The 24,303-nt window shown below is 46.1% G+C and overlaps 1 protein-coding gene and 1 pseudogene across 4 annotated transcripts in view; both read left to right on the plus strand.

Moving 5' to 3' along the window:
- CC2D2A (coiled-coil and C2 domain containing 2A) overlaps positions 1-24,303 on the plus strand; it is a 93,985-nt gene that overhangs the window by 21,357 nt on the left and 48,325 nt on the right. For all 4 annotated transcript variants that reach the window (XM_016138412.2, XM_036227523.1, XM_036227525.1 and 1 more), the window contains 13 exons: positions 1,113-1,201; positions 1,515-1,616; positions 4,530-4,631; positions 5,423-5,602; positions 6,871-7,021; positions 10,646-10,782; positions 11,404-11,535; positions 13,947-14,156; positions 15,136-15,242; positions 16,285-16,425; positions 19,016-19,172; positions 19,998-20,233; positions 22,928-23,105. In XM_016138412.2, the coding sequence (XP_015993898.2) occupies positions 1,113-1,201; positions 1,515-1,616; positions 4,530-4,631; positions 5,423-5,602; positions 6,871-7,021; positions 10,646-10,782; positions 11,404-11,535; positions 13,947-14,156; positions 15,136-15,242; positions 16,285-16,425; positions 19,016-19,172; positions 19,998-20,233; positions 22,928-23,105 (1,922 nt within the window). The remainder of the gene's footprint in view (positions 1-1,112; positions 1,202-1,514; positions 1,617-4,529; positions 4,632-5,422; positions 5,603-6,870; positions 7,022-10,645; positions 10,783-11,403; positions 11,536-13,946; positions 14,157-15,135; positions 15,243-16,284; positions 16,426-19,015; positions 19,173-19,997; positions 20,234-22,927; positions 23,106-24,303) is intronic.
- LOC118609094 lies at positions 6,242-6,360 on the plus strand (annotated as a pseudogene).

A 24,303-nucleotide genomic window follows, 5' to 3' on the forward strand; every position in this document is an offset into this window, starting at 1 on the left:
GACAGGCGCCCAGAGGGTGCAGCCCTGTCCTCGCCGGGTCCTGCTGCCCCTTCCATCTCGCGGCCTCTTCTCAGCTGCGCCCACTGACTCCCTCCCGTTTCGCTTGGTCAGGACATCCCAGCTGGGGTCCCCGGCGCCTCTCCCCCTGCACCCCAGCCACCCCTACCTCAGGGGAAGCTCTGCCCTCTACGTCGTTCAAGATGTCCCCACTGCTCAGAGAATATGTTCTAGACTCCTAATGTGGCATCCGAGGTTCCCCGCAACTGCACCCCAAACTCCTGCAGTCTCATCTCCTGCTTCACCCCATAGAGCCCCTCGGCTCCGAGCATGGCGACCTTCCGTCCCCCCAAATGCTTGGTTCTGTTGCCGCCTCTTTCGTCACGGTTCTGAGCATTGGCAACGACAGAACCGGGACCAAACCTCGCACATCCCACACCCTCCGCGTGTGACCGTACAGCCAGCCGGCCACTCACCGCGGAGGGCCTCGGAGTCCCCGTCCTCGAGGTTCCTGGCATCAGACTGACGAGAAGCCCCGCTTAACACGCGTGTCGCGGTGCCCGACGCGTAACAGCTGCGCAACACTTCATGGTATTTACACACGCGTTTGTTACTACGTGCAAAATGTATGTCATCGCCACGCCGTAGCCCGGGGCTGTTGTCTGAGCCTGTAAATAGGGTTTCTCTGGTCAAAGGTATCGGCGCTATTGAGGTGAACCCCGAAACCCCGAGCTCATTCGCCATCCACTCACCTGACAAGGCTGGTCCTCTAATCAACAAAGTCGAGAGCCTCTCCCCGCGGTAACTGAACCGGCGAGGGTGTCTGGTCTTGAATAGTCACATGTCATCCACTTCATTCTTAGCTCAGTTGACATGACAGTTCAGGCAGGACCGAGATTTCGCTATCGGCCTCAAAGACGCCGAGACATGTGCTTATTATAATCCAATGGACCGTGGTCAGTGTTATTTCACATTTACTTACGTAAAGTTCCAAATCTGCAAAACAAAATTACATTCTCTGATTTTTTTTTTTTTAACCTAATCTTCCCTTTAGGAAAAAAAAAAATGTGTTTTGTTTTGTTTTTTTAAAGTAATTTTCTTATATCTTTCTTTAGACTTACCTCCGATTCCTTCGGCTTCCAGAACAGGCTTTGCAGAATTTTTCATGAGGGGACGGATGAGAGAGAAATTACAAGCTGCGAGGGTGAGAGGATGTTTTGTTCGGGGCTGATTGCGAGTCCTCGGGTCTCGTCTAGCCGGCTTCGTTCGCTCGGAACCGTGGGGATTTGGTTACCGTCAAACGTGTTTTTCGCGATTTAAATGCTAATGTCGTATCGGACACCGGAGCAGAGGGAGATCATTCCTAGGAAGAACTTAATGTCACTTTTCTAAGCCACTGCACTTGCTCTTAGAGACAGAGCGTGCCTCTTTTGCTGATTTGGGTCCACTGCGTCGATGGCCGGTTTTCACAGCGTTCCTGACCTTATGGAGCAGTAATTTTCTGTTTGACTTTTTAGTCCAAGGCAGAAAGTGCGTTGCTGCAGGACATTCCCACGCCTCAGCCCAGACGCTTACGAAGCCCCAGCGAGAGAGACTCGGAGACCGACTTTGGCGCGGAGGTGAGAAACAGGCCGTCTCCGCTTTGTTCTCGAAGACAGCAAAGCAAAGATCACGTTTCCGACACAAGTTCCAGAGCAGAGCTGTGCACAGAGGAGGCGTGAAGTCCTTGTTAATAACTGTAATGGCCGCCATTCACGGAGTACTACTCGGTGACAGGCATTTTGCCAAGTCTTTTCCCCATCCTATCACATGTCGTTATCCGAAACGCCGGTGGGGTGGGTGCTGTTACTTCCGTTCCCATTTGACAGATGAGCAGACAGGTTCAGAGCGGCTGCCCAGCTGTCCCCAGGTCACGGAGCATGATTGTGGGGGAGCCAGGATCCCCTCCCAGCTCTATCTCATTCCCAGTCTGTCTCACAGCTCTGACCTGCTGGGTCCACGGATCTCCGAGAGAGAGAGAGAGAGAGAGACAGAGAGACAGAGAGACAGAGAGACAGAGAGAGAGACAGAGAGGAGAGCGAGGTCAGATGGTGGGGACATTGAACATCACACAAAGGAACCGTGCAGGGCTGTCGGTGATCGGGCAGGGAGGCGGTTTGAATGCACCGGAGTGATTTTTGTTCAAATCTGAGGTGCTAGCAGGTCACCTTGGAGATGTGAGTAGAGGAAGGGCCCAGGCGTGGAGAAACAGGTTAAGGAAGCAGTTTGGAAGTTTTGAGAACGCCTTCGCCTCCTGAGGGAAAAGACTGAAAGCGGAGGGTCTTGACGCTTGGAGAAAAACTTATAGTAATGGCCCCTGGGGGAAGGAGAAAGCCAGCGAAAGACAGAAAGGCTTGTCAGGGATGTGACTGCAGGACACGCATGTAAGAGAGATTAGGAGAAGGAACCGAAGGAACGGCAGGGCGCGTGGCTCGGTGAAATGCTGGCCGGTCTCACCCACGGTTCGTCGCTGCTGGTGGCAATGGTTGGGCCGTTTTTCACCCCCGAGACAAAGAAGCGCGAGCTTATACGGTAACATCTCGGTAGCACAAACATTGTTTGCTTAAATGATGCTTTTTCTTTTGCTGTGCCGAGACGTTCTAAAAATGGAATCTTTATGCGTCCCAAATAAGCCAAAGATAGCATGCTTATCGGAAAAGCTGCAGCGAGCTCGGGGGCCACAGCTCTTGAGTGGGATCATTCAGTGGGCCTAAGGAAATGGCTTTGTGACAGTTTGCTACTGCATTCTACTGGGGAGCCATGTTCCTTTAATTCCAATGTATTGTCTCCTTGTAAGAGCCATGATTTAAAAATATCAGAAACTGAAGAAAAACTAGCTAAAATCCCGTCGGCTCGACACAAACACTTTGGTTATTTGGCTATTGTGTGTCTCAGCATCTGTCCAAGTGGACTACTGTTAGGGGGTTCTGATCGCTTGTACCTCCTGATTGATAACTGACTCTCACTTGTCCGTGGGCCATGAGTACGACATCCCAAATAAAACCGGAAGTTTCAGAAGCATGATTACTACCTTGGCTTACGGGGTATTTATTTCTCTTTATGAGCAGAACCTTGACTTATATATTTATTATGAGGGGATCTATCCATATCCCTCAAGCCATTTCATGGATGTGCAGCAAAACCAACTGCCTCGTCTCTAGGCTTGATCTCAGGTTTCTAACGGAATATCTCATTCAGAAGCACATTTCTTCACGTATATACTTCAGCCTAAGAGGAATATCTGAAAGGCAGCCCATTTATAGCCTACAGAGCAAAGATTATAGCACACAAAGAACTCAGGTGTTGGCTCCCAGCTGTCCAGCGTTAAATGCTGGCAAGCTCGCCCGCTAGCTGTGTGACCTTGGACACGTAACTTATCGACTCTCTGGACCCAACTTTCCACTTCTGCAAAACGCGGATACTGGCAGAGCTTAAATATTGGTATTGTTTGGAGGATTCGATGAGTTCATACATGTTACAGCGTTGCAAACAGTGCCTGCCACATGGCAAAGCCCTCTCTAGATAGGTATTGGTTAGAAGCAGGAACGTCAGAGAGAAAAGGAGAATACTTTGGTCCATAATCTAAATTCACCAACACAAACCTGCGTTTGCTTTCTCCCTACTGCATTTCTTTTCACTTTATACTCAGCAACTTCCGATAAGAGAACATAGCCAAACACAAATCTCCAAGAACACACAAATGCCCAGGTAGAAAATAATGCAGAACATGAGTCCTCGGCCTCCACTAGACCTGACCGAAGTGTCTCTATTCGTGGGCCTGGGTCAGCGTCCCAGGTTACCCGTGATCTGATTCTTTAACTACCTGTTGTCCAGCCAGCGCCTGTGGGAAACTCCAATGGGTCCTGAACTCACAGTGACGACAGCGACGGCCCACCACCCTCAAGGAACCCGGCGGGCATGGCAGACATGTTAACAGACAGCGGAGGCGCAGGGTGGTTCCGTGGGTGCTAGGTGAACAAGGAGGAGCACTTAGGTGCTAGGAGGGGTGGGTTAGAAGACAGACGAGGACAGGTGGGAACGGGACCAGGTGGATTGGCTAGCGGAGGGAAGAAGGAACACCCTCATGAATGCGAGCGTACCCGGCCAGTGTAGGCAGAAGGCCTGGCTTCCAGCGAGGCGGCTCAGCCCCAGGCTCACGCGGAGGGCAGGCCATGTGCCGTGTCGGACTGACTGACCATCGGGCATGGGGGGTGCTTTCCTTCATAGACCGTTTGGAAATGATCGTCTCCGAACTGGAAAATCTATTGATCTGTACGTGAAATAACACTTTTCCCTTTAGGGTTTCACGAGTATAGAATTTTATATTTGTTTAGCCCTGAGGGAGACAGAGCTGACTAGGGAAATAGTCAGTAAACTTAACCTTCAAATACGTTTGACGTTTGTCAGCATTTCCTTCCTTAGGAAGGGTGCTCTGAAGAGTTAATGCTTGTTTTACAATATCTATCTTTTTTTTTTTTTTTCTACTCATCTAGCCAGGTAGAGCAGTACAAAGAACTCAACAAGAAGATGACTCCCAAAGCTATTCAAGAGTAAAGTTTCGTGATGCTGTACGAAAAATCAAGTCTAAACCCCAGGTGAGAAACCCTGTCTTTTTAAACCACGCTTGTTTTCCATTATGCATACTTTAAATCGTGCTTTCTGTTGGTTCGTTCGTGTTTTTCAAAAACATCCAGCGAGAGATGACGATATACGTGAACTGAGTCCTATGGCCGTGGAGTATGCAAGAAAAATGTGTGAGAAAGTATGATTCCTACTGTCAAAATCCTAGAATCCAGCTGTGGAGAGATTGGAGTGCTGGCGGGTTTGGGGCCAGGAAGTGCATGGAGGGGCAGGAAATGTTAGTGATAAGACTGTCTGTTCAGCACTGAGGTTGTACGAACTTTCATTACGGAAAAAAGTGGGGAGGATACTAACTCAGGAAGAAGCAAAACCAAAAAAAAAAAAATCTCATTTTTTTAAAAACGAGGTTAACAATCTTGTATTGCTCATAATTAAATAAAACTATCTCAGCATTGACCTATAAAACAATGAATCACTTTTTGGCATTTTATTCATCCTCTCTAAAGCTTATATTGTTATAAATACTGCTATAAATTATATATTTATGTGCTGGTGGGAGGGTAAATGATAGCTGGTTTATAAAAAAGTAACTCATTAAAGATACTTATTAAAGGAGGCCACCAGCTGCCTCCCGCACTTGTTAAAGCTCACCGCCAGCATTCTTGTACCTTCGACAAAGGTAATACGCTTACGATGCCTGCAATGCGCCTGGTGCCATCGGCATCGAGCCGGCTGTCGGTGAACTGTGCAGAGCTCATTTCGGCTTTTAAAATCTGAAGTCCTAGCGCTTGCTCCTTCCCCTTAGGTGCCGCCCGGCTTCCCTTCTGCCGAAGAAGCCTACAACTTCTTCACTTTCAACTTTGATCCTGAACCAGAAGAATCCGAGGAAAAACCAAAAGCAAAACGTAAAGACAGAGGAGCGCATCGAGAGGAGGAGGAAGGAGAGGAAGAAGAGCCGCCTGCGCCGGAAGGAGCAAACGAACCGGTATTTCGTATTATGGTGGCGGTGACGATGACGTGACGAGGAGGGCAGTGACCACATCCTAGCCGGGAAGAGAGTGGCCGAGGACAACCCCGCCACCAGCACCCAGAGCAGCTCATCCACGTCTTAGTCAAAAACAGTGGGAGTACTAGGTTCTTTCCAGTACTTCCTGTAGCCTTTGATTTCATCTCACAATCTGGGTAGTAAGGGTCTTGACTAGACTTGTCCATCTTTCTCTTGTGGGCAAAAAAAAAGGCAGGACAATGCAGCTTGCAGATGTTTCTTACTAGGCTCCACACGATGATTCGTGTGCATTTCAGCTGCAGAATGTTGACCTCTCTCGAGCGTGTGAAAACTAGCTTTCCTTCCCCACAACCCTACTACACCCACGCCACGACTCGGATTCCATAATTGTGGGGGGCGCGTGTGAGACAAAATAAGCCAGTACGAAAACGTGCAAAGGACTTGAACAGACACCTCTACGAAGAAATGACCAACAAGCACATGAAAAGATGCTTGATGTTACTAACCATTAGAGAAAGGCACTCAAAACCACAAACTAAAAAGCAAAACAAATGAACCACAGTGAGATACTACTTTAGATAAATTAGAATGGCTATTATTTAAAAAAAGAGAAAAGCAGTCTGTGGCCATGCTATCCTCAACAAGCCCGATCCCGTCTGATCTTGGAAGCTAAGCAGGATTCGGCCTAGTTAGTGCTTGGATGGGAGACCACCTAGGAAGACCAGGTGCTGTAGGTGTAAAAAATAAAAAAATGAGTCAAAAGCTGACAAGGTCCTTGCAATCTGTGAAGTCAACCAAGGGTTGCCTCACCTAAAAATGAGAGAAAGAGAGAGAGAGAGAGAAAGAGAGAGAGAGAAGAAAAAGAAGGAGGAGGAGAGGAAGAAAGGAAAGGGAAGGAAGAAAGGAAGAGAGAGAGAAGGAGGGAGGAAGGGAGGGAGAGAAAGAAGGAAGGAAGGAAAGAAATTAACAAGTACTGGCAAGGATGTGGAGAAATCGGACCCTCGTGGATTGCCAATGGGAATGTAAAATGGTGTAGCTTCTATGAAAAACAGTATGGCGGTTCCTCAAAAAATGAAAAATCCACTTGGTAAATATGAAAACCTTTCATTTAAACAAAAAGATAAATGAAAGGAAAGGGTAACTTTATTGTAGGGTCTAGTGTTTGGTGAGTTTAATGTCATCACTGATTATTTTTTTCTGTGTAAACTCATTAACATGATTCATGTTATTTTTTGAACTTAACGCAGGATGAGGAAGACAAGGACGCCGAGGATTTCTTACTGGACTTGGAGCACGCGGCTGGAGAGTCCGTGGCAGTGAGACCTGCAGACTACGAAAGCGTCCGTGTCCGGCTGCAGAAGGAGAGAGAAGTCCTGTTCGTACCCAGCAGGCTGACAGGTACTAGCTCCTCCTACCTTCCCGCTCAGCTCCGTTCTCCTTCAAATGAAATACAGCAGGTGTCTAAGGTGCCTGATTTTCGCCACTGATCCCAACTTCTAATCTGATTTAAAAATCAAGAAATATGTTTAGACACACACACACACACACACATAGACACACACACACACACACACACAAATGTGGAACGTGGAAAAACGCCTATTCGACCAACACGAATCGACGGCAGAAGTCCAGGGTGCGTGGGAGGCCCCCCGTCACACCGCCAACCGGTGTTGGGAGCTGAGAGGAAGGAGACTCAGGCTTTTCTGAGGTTGAAAAGGAACAACTCTGTTTGATTCTCTGCTCACACCCAATACTTCTAGAACACTTCTGTGACCACTGTGTGTGTGTATTTATCTATACCAGCCAATTTTCCACCAACTGGGTGTCCTACAATTTAAATCTGACACTATCTACCTGGGTCTGGAGTGGAACCCACAGACAAGGGCTCAGCCCCTCAAGACTGCCCACTACTCCCTCTTCAGGTTCGATAATTTGATCTAACGGTGCATAAAACTCAGGGAAACACTTAACTTGTATCTACTGGTTTATTATATAATAAAAGATACAATAGAGAATACAGGTAAAGGTGTGTGGGACGGGGCATGGATGTGCAATCCAGGAAGCTCTCCCAACCCCTTCCGGTAGGATGTTTACCAAGGCTTTATCATGTAGGCTTTATCACTTAGACGGAATGTACCAAATCACTGCCATTGGCGATCAATTACCCTCTAGTCCCTGGGTCCCTCTCCTCTCCCAGAGGTAGGAGTGGAGGGAGGAGGGGTTGCAGAAAGTCCCAACCCTCTACTCACAGAGTTGATTCCCTGGCCACCAGCCCGCATCCTGAGACCAGTAGGGAGTCATCTCATTAGCACACAAAGGAAGGACACTTAAGACTTTGGAGATTCTAAGATTTGAGGAGCTGTGGAGAAGGCCTTGCCCTGGGGAAAGGGACCTTTTGATTAACTCCTCGTTATGGCCTCTTGCTTTTTTTCTGCCCTGGGTTTCCCTTCAGTCTTCCCCCGCACCCCCAACATTCCCTTTCCTCCTGATGCACCTGAGGAGTCTCCCCGGTTCTAGTAGTTTACACTTATAACAGCCATGCAGCCTGAGTCCTGTGAGAGCCTCCACCGGCTGGGCGGGGCGAGTGCTGGCCTCACTTGGACTTGGGTTTCTTTCCATTCGTCATGTTCTGAGGTCCAGTTTAGGGGTGGGCCAGGGATAAATGATCGTTTGGTTTGGATAGTTTGTTTTGAATCATATATGTTCAAAGCATTGGCATTTGTTGGCCATCCCACATTACCTTTTAAAGTAGGTAGCTGGCAAAAGTGCCTAAAGGTTATAACTTTTCCATAATACAATAATACTAATAGTAATAGCCGTGAATACATTCTGCGCACTTACTCCAAGTACTTTTTTAAGCACTCGCTATGTATCAAACTAACATGGCCCTGCGCCGAGGCTGGAGAGGTGTTGTTTTTCATGCGGGTTTTACAGATGAAGAAGTAGAATCTCAGAGAACTTGGCCAGTAAAGTGAGGGAGGCAGGTTTGTCATCCGGGTGGCCGGCTCCAGAGGCCACGCACCTGGCACGATGCATCATGATGCCTGGGGGCACAGAGAAACGCATTCGCAGTGGCTTGGGCCACGGAGATTTGTCACTTGTGCTTTTGCTCAGCGGACTCACTGCCAGGCCTCTCCCCAGAGCCACCTGGGCTGGGATGGAGCTTGTCCCCCCGGCCGACTCGGGGAGGGCCGGGAACTGGGAGTCAGGGCAGAGGCTTAGGGGTTGGGGCTACTCTGTGGCTGCTCCGAGTGGGGATCGGAGCATGCTTCGGCTCCGTCTCCTGGATCTGGTCTTGCTCTGATCTGGGCCAGGGGAGGGCCCTGTGAGGGGGCGACCCCATGACCAAGTGAATTGGACTTGGAGAGCCACACAGACCCAGCTCTCCCTTCATGAGGTCTGACCTGGAGTGAGTCCCTCCACGCCTCACCTGAAGACATGAAATTATGAGATGACCCTGGGTGTGCATTTTCATTCTGAGCATTGAAGAAGTCGTAGCAAGGATTTAAAAAAACAAACGAACAACGTCCTCTGTTACTGTCGTTCATGCTACCATTTAGAGAATGGTTTTCCAAATTAGTGTGTTCGCCCCGGGGACAGGGGAAGAAAACATCCAGACTTCTCCTTATGCTTATTTCTAATCTCATCCTTTCCTAATTTCATTTTGTCTGCACAATAGTGCATGCATACTAAAGAAACATCCAGATATTGGGCGAGCGCCCAAAAATGTTTTAATGAAAAATTTTGAAGATCACTGGATTAGTGGTAGATGGATGTCTAGATACGTGAATAGAGGGGGCGGAGAAGAGAAGAATCAGTAAAATAATAGTTTGCCCCACTTTCTTAAGGACTCAGGGGCAGCTTTTCCAGCGAACGCTGGCATTCGTTGATTTTTGTGGATGGGTTTGGGATGCAGAGTGTCCAAATGGCCACACGCAGGAAAATCGGATTCAGGGATTTGGCATGGTTTAGAATACGATAATTATGAAACAAAAATGAGTCTCCACCCTTAATCGTCAATTCTCGAATCACACCCCAACTCCCAGAGGTCAGCCTCTGCCCCCCTCTCGGCTTCTCTTATTTCCCCTCACGCCTCTGGCCACAGCAGCAAGCCCAGCGGTCACTCCCCAGGGAGGAGCCCTCAGTGACCCAACCCCGCCTGGAACACACCCCAGCGCCTCCCTGACCGACTTTCCCTCCTGCCCACTGACAGCCACCTGCTCCTGCTCACTACACCCAGGCATTCTGGAAGTTTCTCTGTTCTCAAACACCCACTCCTTAGTACACGCTATTCCTTTGTGCAAATATGCCTTCAGGTGTCAGTGCAGATGCGTGGCCTCGAGGAAAGGCTTTCTAAAGCACTGCTCTATCCCAAGTGTGTCCCCTCCCGGCCCTCCTCCGTCACCACCCCCACCTCTGTATTTCCTTCGGTGCATTTAAGGCTCTGTGACAGGATCTTCAGCCCTTAGCTTACCTCTGCTCCCTGTCACTCCCGCTGACCCCTCAGCGTCTCCCAAGTGCCTGGCACAGGGAGGCCCCTAGCGAACATTTGTTCTGTGAATGAATCAAAGGGTGAGGGGCCGAATGAGGTCATGGTTAGCGTTGGCCAAACACGCTTTTCAATTTACAAAGCACATTCCCACACTTTACCTCACCGAATCCTTCCAAGAACCCAGTGAAATAGACATGGTCATTCCTCCAGAGCAGGAGAGTTGGAAGGGGTGCCCACCCCAAACTGAGCCCCCCAAGGAGCAGCCGAGCTGGTCTTGTGATTCACATGACATGCTCCTCGCAGTCTGCCACGCTGGCCACTTAGGTATTGAATATTTCATCATTCTACAACGCGATGGTCCAAGTAGCCACATTGACCTCAGCTCTGCTTCCCGACGTCCGTTTGGAAAGCGTGCAGTTTCCAAGAATGGACGCGAAATCTCGGGCGACAGCTTTAATTCACCAAGTCGCAGTTGGAAACGTTGGGTCGGTGCTAACGCCGCTGTGTTTTCTTTACGAACTGTCCAGTGCCTACGTATAAGAAGCTTCCCGAGAACGTGCAGCCCAGGTACCTGGAGGACGAAGGCCTCTACATCGGAACACGCCCGGAGGTGCCACGCACGGCTCAGAACATCATGGAGAACAGACTGCTGGAGCAGGAGCCTGTAAGCTCCGTCCTGCTCCATGGGGCCCCCGGGGACGCCGAGGGGCTCTCTCCTGATGGAGCGGCCACCACGGCATTGAGCCCATTTCCTCTCAAGGGTATCTACACACAGTGGTTCCATTTTTTTTTTTTTAAATTTGTCTCTCAGTGCACTTAGCGACCCTCAGACAGCTCAGTCTGTCCACTGCTCACAACCCTTCTGCTGGCTGGATCCGGGTGTCTGCCAAATCAGATATTGGCAACCTTTTCCCAATCGACAGAAATGTTTAATGGTCCACAAAGACAGGATGTTCTCAAATTTCTTTTATGTTTTTTTTTTCCTTTAAATTTTTAATGAATAGAAAATACATTTTTTTGTAAGCATTCATTTAAGCTTTTTCTTAAGCTTTTTTGTTTGTTTGTTTTTGGAGGGGAGAACTATGTCTTACATAATTGTGGGGAGGAATTGAGAAGACTCAATTTCTAATGGAAACGGATTTGAGAAAATCTTTTGGAAAAGGAAGAAGGTACATGAGATGTATATGGTGGGCACAGCATTTCCCTGCAAAGGTCGTTTGGTTTTGTAAACCATTTTCTGTGCAATTAGAAGACAATGTTGTCCTTCCCTCTGCTTGCTCCCCAGGGGAGGAAATGGTTCGGAGATGATGGCCGGATCCTAGCACTGCCGAACCCCATCAAGCCGTTTCCATCCAGGCCACCAGTGTTGACACGGGAGCAAGACGTTAAGGCGGAACTTGAAACGCTGTATAAAAAGGTAAATTCCCCTCTGCATTTTTAACACAGGAATTTGCTTGCAAGTGCTTCCCTTCTTGAATAGCTTGGCGTGCTGCATTGGTAACATTCGACTTTGATCTTATTTTTTATAATTCACTATCTTACACATAAAGAACAAACAGCAGCATATTTGTAAGAGTGATTTTTCTGTGTTCACCTAATCCCTTCGTGACCTTAGGAGTGAGTTCCCCCAGTGGGAATAGCTAAGTTAGCATCTTTGTTTGCATATTCGGGTTAGTTGTCTGTATTTTCCTCCTTTGCTTTCTGTCATCTTACATATGCTGCAGGATTACTTCCCACTCACTGCAATAACTAGAGGTTTTCTATCCTTGCAAATCCTTTTTATTGTATTTCTCTAAGCTCTGCTATCACGCTGCTGGCTTGAGTCCTGGCTGGACCACTCCTTGGCAGAACTTGGCCCTTGATCCCTCTTTGCCGCAATTTCCTCATCTGTAAAGTGGGCATAATAATAGCTCTACCTCCGGGATTGTCGTGCAGATGGGTTGAGACAGTACATGTAAACACTTGAAATAGCTCCGTAAGTGCTGGCTGTGCTAAACAGACCAAGTTCATGTTTAATTATAACGCCCTTGCTTTCCCGAAGTGCTAAAGCAAGGATCGGCTCCTACGGAAACTCATGTAATTATAAATTTGTAAGATTTCAACACTGATCAAGGGGATAGGATGATCGTTCTATAAAGTGGGTGATGAACAGAGAAAAACCAGGCCCAAGTCAGAAAATCTGAGCTGGGTCAGATCTTCTACTGACTAGTTTGTGGCTTTGGGCCGGTCCCTGTCCCTCTCCGGACCTGTTTCCTTAATTGAAAAATAGAAATAATAATCATCTCCTCCTCTACCTTACAGGATCGTTGTGGGTACGCCCTTTTTGAAATTATAATTTCTATAAAATATTGCCATTCTAGACCAGTATTAACAAGTGGCCACTTTGTGCAGAAATGTGATCCTGGTAGTAGATTTACAAAACAAGCATAAACCTAAGTCCCAGTCCCTGAGGGATTTATCATCGATTCGCTTATATGACAAAGATACATGATATAATTCATTAGTGATCGAGGCAGCATCAATTTGTGAATATATCTAATAATCCATTAGTCTATCTCTTCATCTGTCCATCCTATAACTAAGTTATAGGTTAAGATTAGAAAATAGAAGAGTAGTTACTAGGGAGAGTAGGATGTTGAGGGAGTCAATCTTCTCCGTCTCCGTAAGAAGTGCTGAACTAATTGGGGAATGCGCAGAAGCCAGAGGCGGATGCAGACACCGTCAGTCGCACTAAGGGTAAAACCAGGCGATGGAAGTCCTCTTGGAACCGAGACCAAATTTGAGGAAAGGCGAGGCAAAGCCCAGGTGACCTAGGTAACATTCCAAGTACAGAGGTGGAAATGGAGGCACACAGACGTGTAGTAACCAGCCCAGAGTTCCGGAGCAAGTTAGAGCCAGAGCTAGAACCCAAGGCTTCTGGCCCCGAATCAGCATCTCACATGATTCCATGAAGGAGAGTTAAATGAAGGTGTTACGTACAGTCTCAGGGATGGAAGCTTCAGTTCTGACTCGGGTTTTTACAGCCCCCGTTTAAATAACCTCATAACTTGTAAACAATACACCTGTGTTACATCAGCTGACATTATCCTTTTCCGAGTAATATAAATAGCTCCCCAAAGCCGCACCCCCTGCAAAAAGGGAGGCTTGAGTAATGTGTCTCAAACCCCACATCCTGATCATAGGCAGTGTGAAGACACAAAACCCAAGAGTCTCCTCTCCACCTTGGAGCTGCCCACACTCAGAAACGAGGTTCCCGCAGAAGCGGCCGTGAGAGACGGAGACCGTCTCGGAGACTGCGGAGTAAAAGCAGAGATAGACATACCTGACTCACTGCGCACCGCAAGCCCCAGGAAGTCCCCGCAGACATTCCCAGGCCGACTTTCCACACAGTCTGTGGCTCCACTGCCCCCTCCGCCTGTGACTTTGCCCGCGGAGCGTATACCCATGATCCAGAGAGTGAGCGGCTTGGACTGGAATCTGCGCTTCTCTCACGAAAAGAATGTGAAGGTCATCAGCGATAAAACCCAAGATTTCAAGAAACAGGGAGAGTCTGCATGACAAAGATTAGGATGACGAGTTGGGAGACAGAAAGTTTATAAAGACCTCGGAAGCGACGTCGAAATGGTTTCTTTTCTCACTCCTTGTCTTTCGTTTTACTTTTCAAGTATTCAGAAAAGAGCAGGCCTTGAAAACCTCCAGGAAATTGGGAATGGAGCATGGCTCCCCCCGCTTGCCCGGGGTAGGACGTACCTTGTATCTGACCGACTTCCCATTGCTCATTAGATCGGTCTTAACTGTTCCCCCCCCACCCTCTGCTCTCTCCGGCAGGCAGTCAGATATGTGCACAGAAGTCAACACATGATTGGATCTGGAGACCCTCCTGGTAACTTCCAACTGGACATTGATATTTCAGGGTTGATCTTCACTCATCATCCCTGTTTTAGCCGAGAGCATGTTTTGGCAGCCAAGCTGGCCCAGTTGTATGACCAGTATCTTGCAAGACGCCAGAGAAGCAAGGCAAAATTTCTTACTGATAAGGTACAGTCTACCACGCTTACTGTTGGCGGGGCTGGTTCTTCTGATGGGTCTGAACAACAAAGGCCCTCCAGTGGCAAACGCTTAAGCTCCTCTTTCTCATGGTCTCTCTGTCTGGGACGTGTGTGATACGTTGTCCTGACTAGAGGCAAAAGGAAGGATATGGCGACATCCTTGAACATGTGCAAATTCAGTGGCACACACTTGGCTTAAATAGAAAGATTTGCGCCTAGAACACAAGTGACCTCGCCCACCAGGAGTGCGGATCAGATGGAAGATTCGTGGCTGTGTCTTGCTTATGTGAGCTCAGAGGCTGAGACCATTCATGGCTTGAGAATCTCTCTGTCCTTGGAGACATCCCATTTTTATATGTAATTTCCTGTAACATGGTCCCTAAACACAAGTCAGTTGTTTCAACTGATACTGAAAGAAACGGCTATTTGTTTGGGATTTATTTCCAGTGTAATAACTAGCCTGTGGGATTTTCACAGGTAATTTTGACTATAGGCAATTGTAATCTTATGCCCTAACTTTAAAACTTACTGCCCAGATAAGAGATACATCCACGACTTCTCTCTTTATGAGCCTATAATTTTATGATCTCTTCACATTACGAGAATGTCATGCATGTCCAGGACCCAGAAAAATCCACTTCTCGCCTTGAGAGAAAACTTGTTTCTGAGACATACACATAAAAACATTTCTCATCAGCTGCTTGATTATCAAGACCACAAAACAAGGATGAAAATACACTGTTCTTTACCATTCCCTTTGCTCCATTTTTTTTTTTTTTTTTTTAAGAATAGAAGTAGCTGTCTGTCAAAGGTCATTTTGGTGAAAGCCTGGACATGGCTAGATGCTTGAACATCTATGCACAGTTTGCTGGTATCTTTTGCCCTAGAGAAGTGGGTGGGTCCAGGCATGTAACTCGTAGTAGGAAGTTGAGTATCTAACTCAAAACTTGTATCCATATCTTTGTCAGCTCCAAGCTCTAAGAAATGCTGTTCAGACAGGCCTCGATCCAGCAAAAACTCATAAATCTGTTGATATAACCCCAAAAGCCATCAAAGAGTATAAATCTGAAATTCGGTAAGTTTGTAATCGTAACTTCTTTTGTTTTCCTGTTTGATGTATACTTGTAGAGTTTTTTTTTTTTTTTTTTTCCGAATGTACTGAATACATGTGAAATTTAGCCACATGAAATGATGAGATGTATCTGCCACATTAACACCAACTTGGAAGTCCACTGTGAAGGACGGAAGGTGTGAGATGCTGTAACTCACACACTGCTGGTATAAACGAACATTGCCACCACTTTAGGGGGCAGCCTGGCCACAGACAAGCACAGCGCTGTAATGCCTGGCAGCTAGGGACCCAGCACTTCGACTTCAGGTGTGCGTACTCTAAGGAGACGCTCGCACCTGGAGGCGTGTGCGAGGATTCCACAGCATCATTTAAAAAATTAGAAACGAGAAGTAAACCCATACCGATGAACACAGTTCGTTTGGGTTCTGGATTTGGCTGTCATTCATAGAGAGGGCTTAAGGTAAGGCATTAAGTATGTGCTGAACACTTGAAATAATGGAACTAAAAATGCAAGCATTTTCCAGGGATGCCTCTTCACATCAAGCTAAAAAGATTGTTAATCTAGTTAGCTCTGAAAACCTACCAGGGCATGCAGAAACATCACTCTGTCTCCTAAAGGTATAACCTGTGATTTGTGTTAGCACAGACACTATTATAACTGTTGTAAACTGGGATAGCAACAAACTTCCCTATATTTACAATAATTTAATGCATGAGAACAGCATTTACTGGGCCCCTTATTTTTATAGCTTCGAGGGTGGCTATTATTTAAGGGTGAATAGAATTAATAAAAATTTTAAAAGGTGATTTAATTTAATTGAAGTCAGATTCAGCTAGAGGAAACAAAATCAAATAACCTCTCAAAACAGGTCGGCATCTTATTGTCTTCAAATTTACATTCATGTTTTTGGTTTTCTAGTACTTAAGAAATATCGTAGCTGTTAAATTAAATGTACAATCACTATAGAATTATTAGTTTTTTTTTTTAATTTGCGAACACACCTAAATAACTTTTTAATGTAAATCCATGTATATTATCTTGTAGGGAAACAAGAAAACTGCGTGATGCTGAACAAGAGAAAGATCGAATGTTGCTTAAGACCATCGTAAAAGTCTGGAAAGAAATGAAGTCCCTTCGAGAGTTCCAGAGGTTCACAAATACACCCTTGAAACTGGTTTTGAGAAGGTAGGCTTTTTTCGAAAACTGTATGAAACATAGATGCCGTTTTAAAAATATTTATTAAAAAAAAAAAAAAATGCTTGCAAATGAGTAACCAGGCAACCACGTCCCAGGTCGAGAAATAGAAATCACTGGTATCTGGCAGCCCTCTCCGTTTCAGACATAACCATTTTCTGGACTTTTATGATCGGTGTTCCCTTGGTTTTATTTATAGGTTTGCCACCTATGTGTAACCCCTAAGAACATATAGTTTAATATCGCTCGCTTTTTACTTTTCCGCAAATGAAAGAATAGTATGTGTATTCTTCAATGAACACACACTTTCTTCTTTTCTAAAACTATGTGAGGTTCATCTACTTTGTGGCACAGAGCTGTAGTTTATTATTATTATTATTTTTGCTTTATAATTCATTATATGGCTATTACAAAATTTGTCTGTTTTGCTGCTGACGGACGTTTGAGTCAATTCCATTTTTCAACTGTTATAGAGAGCACTTGTGTACATGTCTTTTAGAAAGAAACCTGGAAGTGAAAATGTCGAGTCTTAGGGGATCTGCTTCTCCAAATATTTACATGCTGATTCCAAACATGTTTCCCCCGGCGGCTGAGCTGATTTAGACTTTCGCCAGTGGTCCCACAGGTCCACATCACCCACATGACTCCATCGCCTGGTGCCGTCAAACACAGACGTGCCAAACTGATGGGATTTTCTAATTTATATTTCTCCTGTATAGATTGGCCATCTTGATTCCTTCTTTTATGATGTGTCTGGTCAAGGCTTTTGTCAGTTTTTGAACTGGATTGTTTTTTATCTTTTGCGTAATTTGTAGTTCAGCGTATATCCTATTCACAAGACCCTGTGGATGATGCATGCTGTAGATATACTCTCCACTCTGAACTTGTCCTTTTACTGTCATAGTGCTGCTTTTTGGCCAATAGAAGTTCTTAATTTTAAAGAGGTAGACTATGTTAGTCTTTTAGGATTGGTGCTTTTTGTATCTGCTTAAGAAATCCTCTACCTCCCTGCCACCCCTTGAATCATGTGCACAGCCTACCTGTACTGTCCTCTATGGTCTTCATGGCTTTATCTTTCACATTCATCTCTAATCCATGTGATCTGGGTGTGCTGTGGAGAAAGTGCTTTGACAGCATTTATGCTAATTAAGCCTAATTCACCAGACGGTGGTACCTGAGCGAGCTCGCAGTTATCACAGCAAAGCTGTGCTCTGTGCATTAATTCAAGAGTGCCTCTGCTGGTTTTGGTCCCTTCCTGAAAGTTTCTTCTGCATCAGCGTTGTGCCCGTACACCTACATGAAAAGCGACCAGTGTGGGCAATTATCTGACACTTTGAAAACAGCCACGTTTTGGCCAAAGATAGCTGCAAATTGTGATTGGGGTTGGGGGTGGGGATGGGGGATGTACTCATCATCAGACTGAGAAACATTATACATTATACAGTCTTGTTCTGCACAGTTACAAGACTGTGCTCTATGAGGGCTGGGACCTTGTCACCATTGGACTTCTGGTCCCTGACAGAGCACCTGCCACTTAGAATCTGCTCAGTTAACATTAGTTAATAAAAGACAAGTTCACGTAGTCTCTCGCACAGAAACCCTGGGTATCTCCCAGAAATCCCAGGGCTTCGGTTTCTAAATTCCATCTCCCAGGCTACTCCTCCCAGCCGGAAGCAGAACAGAAATATTTACCAGATTGTTTTCTCCTTCCTTCTTTCCTCAGGTTGAGGATAAACCAAACTTTATAGTAAATATACCATTAAGGTCTCCTCTAGGTTGCAAACCTCTCTTGGGCTAATTAAGCCTCTCTTGGGCTAATTAATTTAAGGGTGATACTTAACACCCTTAAATTCTTTTTGAGCGACTTTTTTTCACCTCCTTGGTTCATCTAGCCACCGTGTGATACACCATAATTTTTTTCCCGAAAAAGTATCCATATTCTAACCAGTTTATTTATAAATAATTTATTTACAAATAAATTATCAATAACAGGGAGAAATGCAAATGGTTCTCTATATATCAGTAATGGAACTAAATTTTTTGAGCCAAATTTCCCCAATGTTTATAAATGGCAGGTGCCACTGTACTTGCCAAGGTGATTTCTTTGGCAGAATCCTGTACATCTGTAAGGGTCTGCGCCTCGAAGGACTGTTAATTGCTAAACCAGCAGGCCACACTGTGTGCACAGCAAACATCTGTCAGCTCTAGGCGCTTGACCAAGTTTATCTAAAAGGGACAAAGCGCCTTAAGAGGCCAGACCGGCATTGACCTGGTCTGACCTTGTCAGGAGATAAGCACAGGAAACGACTTTGTTGCTCAATGCTAAGTCGACTGGGCTCATTTCAGCCCCTCCACTCACCAACTGTGGCTTCCTGGGCAAGTCCCTTAACCTCTCTGTGCCTCAGTCTCCTGGTGTATAGAACGCGGGCGATCACAGACTGCCTCACGGGGCTGTGCGCGAACATGGGCAGCTTTGAGAAGAGGCCTGCCACAAAGCGAGCCTGATCCAGGCCTTTGCCGTTCGTATTACTCTACTGCTTAATTTCAAGAAATAACCAAGGTACCGTCGATTATATTAAAGAGAAAAAGTGGACCAGAAAGCAGAAAAGGAAGCGTATGAAGCAGAAATTCAAGCCGAAATCCGCGAATTGTTGGAAGAACACTCAGAAGAGCACGAACGGGAGATGGAGTTGTACCGAGCGGCGTATCAGCAGTGGAGAGCCTGGAAGAAGGCCCAGGTGTGTACACAATCGCCCGACCTTGAACAGGGCTGACCGTGGGGAGGGGGGCCTCCTGGGAGGGTACTCCTTGAGATGCGAGGAGGGAAACTGAGCAAGCCGACTGGGGTCCCCTTCTGCCCCTCCTCTGTCTCCCTCCCTGCCCCCTCGCTAGGGGACAAAAGAAAGAGTGACTGAAATAGCTAACACACTTGTTGAAAAGACCACCGAGCTAGCTGATACCAGAGCGGCTTTTGCCATAGATAGTTCTCTCGTTATCAGTCTGTGGCCATTTGAGTGAACCAACAAGCGATAACATAGCAATCGCTCACGTATGTGTCAAACATTGACAACGCATTATCCCACTGAATGTAGGGTGTTGATGCTTCCGGGTCTCCCTCAGAAAACCATGTGACTTGTACACATGACCCTGCAAAACTGAGTCTAAGGGCAATAAGTAATAGATCAGGGTGACCTGCAATGCCAGCTGTGCTCACAGCCTTTACTTTAAGATGTGTCCTTGACCCTTTAGAACTGATATTAATGATCGCACGATTAGCTAAGATTTTTGAAGCCCTTTCGAGGGGTCAGGCACCGTGATAAGTGCTTTGCAGGCATTAGCCCATTTCAATAGGCCTGGAAGGTGTTTCCTATGATTGTCTCCATTTTGTAGATGAGAAAACTGAGGCGGGGAGAGGTCAGGGGGCTTAGCGACCTGCCTGAGCGCATACAGCTGGTTGAGGTGGAGCTGGGTCTGCACCCAGGTGTTTCTGATTCTGCAAACGATGCTCTTATATGAAATTCCGAAGCGCCTGTTTCACATCAGGTCTCCTTCTTGCCCAACAGAAGGCCAGGAAGAAGAAAAAGAAACCAGCAGCGGAAGAGCATCTGGAGGAGGAGATGGAAGAGCCGTATCCCCGGGAGGAGCCTGTGAAGCCGGTGCCCCCGGAGCCCATCGACCCGGCGGTGACCGAGCAGCAGGTGCGGGAGAGAGCAGCCCAGGGCAGGAGGCCCGGGGAGCCCACGCTGGTCCCGGAGCTGAGCCTGGCGGGCAGCGTGACGCCCAGCGACCAGTGTCCCAGGTGAGTGGACCCTTGGACCGTAAACGAGGTTGGCGTGTGGCATGTGCGCATGCGCACACACACTCGCCCGCCGTGTGGAATATACATCTCGACACGGTATGATCAGGAGAGTCATTGACTCTCTGTGAGTATATATCAGGTTGAACCATGTGAAATTGCAGAAATCCGTCCATGTTTTGGTGATTTCATACGGTTCACCTACCTAATGCATTCCCGCCCCACCCCCGGCCAGGAGCCTCCCGCATGAGGCTGCCTGTAGGAGGCGCCCTTCACTAGGTATTATGGGTACTGAAGTCGGGCTGTCTGAAGCCTACCCTCCAGATTGGATAGAAATACGTTTCTAGTCATTCGCATGTGACACCTAAGAGAGAAACAATCCAAAGCTTCACTTTGTGTATATAAATCTGTACATACGGTAAATTCATAAACACACATGTATACATTCATCCTTTTTAAAATTATTATTAAACATTTAAAAAATGTTTAATTAAATAATAATTTTAAAAATTTTACTTACTTTTTCCTACACCTTACAGAGATGGTTCTCAAAGTGTAGCCCAAGGACCGGCAGCATCAGCATCACTGGAGAACTTGTTAGAAAAGGGAATTCTCAGGTCCTACCTGAGACTCACTGAATCAGAAACTCTGGGTCAAGGCCCAGAAAACTGTGTTTTCACAAGGTTTCCAGGTGTTTGTGATGCATGTTATAGCAAACCATAATCTAGCAAAGGGAATCTATTAAAATAATTGATAACATCAGTCCAGGCTTAATTCTCTAGTAAACAGAGACCTGCCATGAGCACAAGGAATAACTTAGACTGGAATCGTTAATATTCTACCATAGAAAGTGAGAATTCAAGCAAGTCAGTCACCCTCAGAGGTTTTTGACTAGGATACCATTATCAGACTTCTTACAAACTCCTTCATTTCAAACTCTTGTTTATGTATTAATAAGTTATTTTTAAGGAGCTTCTTAGGCATTTTTTGTGTATCCTCTCAACTTCATAGGGTTCGCACATAAATGAACTACCCCCGACACTAAATTAGCTAGTTTCAAACTGCAAATAGCATACCATATTTCATGATGAACATTGAAAATATGATTGCGCAGCATGTTTTTTTCCATTTCTGTTGACACGTAATTGACATGTCACTGTATAAATTAAGGAGAACAGCGTGATGGTTTGATTTACGTATACCGTGAGGTGATCACCACAATAGATACAGCTAACATCCGTCATCTCATAAAGATACCATAAAAAGAAAAGAAAGAAAATGTTTCCCCTGTGATGAGCCCTCTCAGGACCGACTCTTAACTCTCCCAGAGCAGTACACGGCATGTTTTTTGAAGTGAAAATTGGGGCTTGATTTGACCGTCTTTTACGGTGAGTCCCACTTGGACCGAGAATACACAACTCCATCTTACATTTCTGAGTTTTCACTGGGACTTGGGACAATAACCCAAATTACCCCAAGCCAGTGATCATAATCGACCCACTTCATTAGGTCATCAGGTAAGGGGGGGGGGGTCATACAAAAGAAGGGATGTTTTAGGGCTGTTTGTAGCATGAGGTTATCGGGAATAAGCTTTAAAACAACTCTGAGTCTTTGGATGTTTTGGATATTTCTTGAGATCTGGTGTTAAATGTCCTTTGTAGAACAAAAATGTTCAAGTCATTTGAGCAATTTCATGTCTGAGATGAGCCTTAATGAAAGATACATAAAAAGTGGAAATTACCACCCAGTTTCGTGGGTATGGAATTTCTATTTGAGATGATGGACACCTTCTGGAGGATACCGGTGATGGTTACACAGCATCGTGAATGTGCTTAATGCCACTGAATTCACACTTAAAAATAGTTAAAATGATAAGTGTTATTCGTGTATATATCATTGTAGTATTAAGGGAAAAACCAACACCCAAGAAACTCAGAGTGTGTTTTGAAATTTTTTATGCTCTAACCTCTCCCTTTCCTTGACAAGTTTCAGTTGCTATTGACTTAACCAATAACTGGCATTTGGGGTGGACATCTGCAAAGTTCCACAACCAAATTAAAGGCCACTCTTGGAGGTTTAGATTTTTCATTTGTACTTTCTGAATAAGAATGATATGCTTGCCAGAATACTTTCTTTGGGGTCCAAATGACCTTTAAAATTAAAAAATAAAAATAAATAAAAATTTTCTCAATCTCCTACATCCGGTGAGCAGTCACTTACTCTCTAAAAGTGTTAAGAAACAGCTTGGATCTTGGAGAAGCAAACCTGACCTTACTGCCACAATATGCTATTATATTTTTTAGGATAAAATGTCTCACCCAAATATATAAATCACTACTATCCCTTATGGTTTGAATTTACTCCATTTAACAAGTAATATATTTCTGTTTACTTAAAACTTTGAGATATAGATGTAAGCCTTGTTTGGAAAAAATTAAGGAGATCGTAGGACAGCCATACCTGGACCACAGTCCTTAAATCTCCTGAGACCTCTTCAGTGCCCCTTATTCCATATCACAATATTTTATTATATCACGCTCTGAAAGTCCTAGAGTTGTTTTGGTTCAATGAGGGCTAAGGTGACTGTCATTGTCGCCTGCGTTGTATCTTGTTCTGGTCAGTGACCATTTACCAAACGCTGCCATTATCTGTAGTCAGTTAATACCAATCCCACCTGCCTATGGGCTCACTTTGCAGGGCAGAGGTCTTGCGAAGAGAAGATGTCAAGAGGCGCTCAGTGTATTTAAAGGTGATCTTCAATGAAAAGGAGGTGTCCAGGACCAACAGTCGGCCACTCGGGGCAGACTTCCGGGTTCACTTTGGACAGATTTTCAACTTGCAAATAGTCAACTGGCCAGAGAGTTTAACACTGCAGGTATGCATTTTCATTATCGTCACCGTCCCAAAGGGCATTTTGGCATCGCAGGTGCGAGGTGGTTTGAGATCATCCATGGGCTATGCGAGTGTCCTGGCGGAGTCTCAAGGGGAAAAGGAGGTCGTACCTCTTTGTATGGTCTGAGCAGAAGGAGATCTGACACCTGCACTGTCGTCTGAAAATGCTGACAGATTAACTGGCCTCAGGGCTCAAGGGTGTGCCTCGAGAAGGGATGGGGCCGAGGGAGGGTGGAAGGAAGCGGGGACCTCTGGCTCATTCATCACAGGAGTACCTCAGTATCGGCTTCTACCAGGCCCCTAGCATAATGTACCAGAGAAGTCAATGATGCCATAATCACAGGTGGTTACAGTGGGGCTTGGGGGGTGGTTACAGGTGCTAGGATCCCTCCCCCAAAACAAATCTCCCACTCGCCTAAATCCCGCCATCAGCGATATGTTTATTTGGGTCTGCTTTAGTTTCCCGGGGCTGCCATCACTGAGCAACACAAACTCGGTGGCTTAAAACATTCACTCTCTCACAGTTCTGGAGGCCGGAAGTCTGAAACCCAGGTGCCAGCAGGGCCGCGCTCCCTCCAAAAGCTCTAGAGAATTCTTCCGGCCTCTTCCAGCTTCTGGTGGCTCTCGGAACTCCTTGGTTTTCCGTAGCATCGCTCCAGTCTCTGCCTCCATCCTCATCCCGTGTGACCTCCTCTGTGTCTCTGTGAGTCCCTTTTGGCTCTTTCAAGGACACCCTCACCTTCAGCTCTCGCAGAGACACTCTCCTTGTACTTCACCCACACCCTAATCTACTACGGGCTTATCTTGATCCTTAACTAATCACATCTGCAAAGATGTTAGTTAGCTTGCATTCTATGGGTCCAGGTAGATGGCAGCCTTTAGAGGACACTATTCAACCCACCAGAGAATTAGATTTGCTGCTTTTATGGTGACTCCTCCCTTACGACGCTAACAGGATTCTCTTTTGTGATACGAAGGGGCCTGTCATGTGCAAGCACGTGACACACATGCCTTCGGTCGCTACCCACACACAATCTCTAATCCTCATCCACCACTTGAGCAGAAAGTTTTCGCCCCCAATCCCCATCCTTACCATAAATGACTACTTGATCATATCCTTTTTTTCCCCACTGAGCCTGAATATAACTTCAGAATCCTCCTAACACAGTGCTCTAGACAGC

Source organism: Rousettus aegyptiacus, unplaced genomic scaffold, assembly GCF_014176215.1.
Source record: "Rousettus aegyptiacus isolate mRouAeg1 unplaced genomic scaffold, mRouAeg1.p scaffold_m13_p_10, whole genome shotgun sequence".
Taxonomy (NCBI): Eukaryota; Metazoa; Chordata; class Mammalia; order Chiroptera; family Pteropodidae; genus Rousettus; species Rousettus aegyptiacus.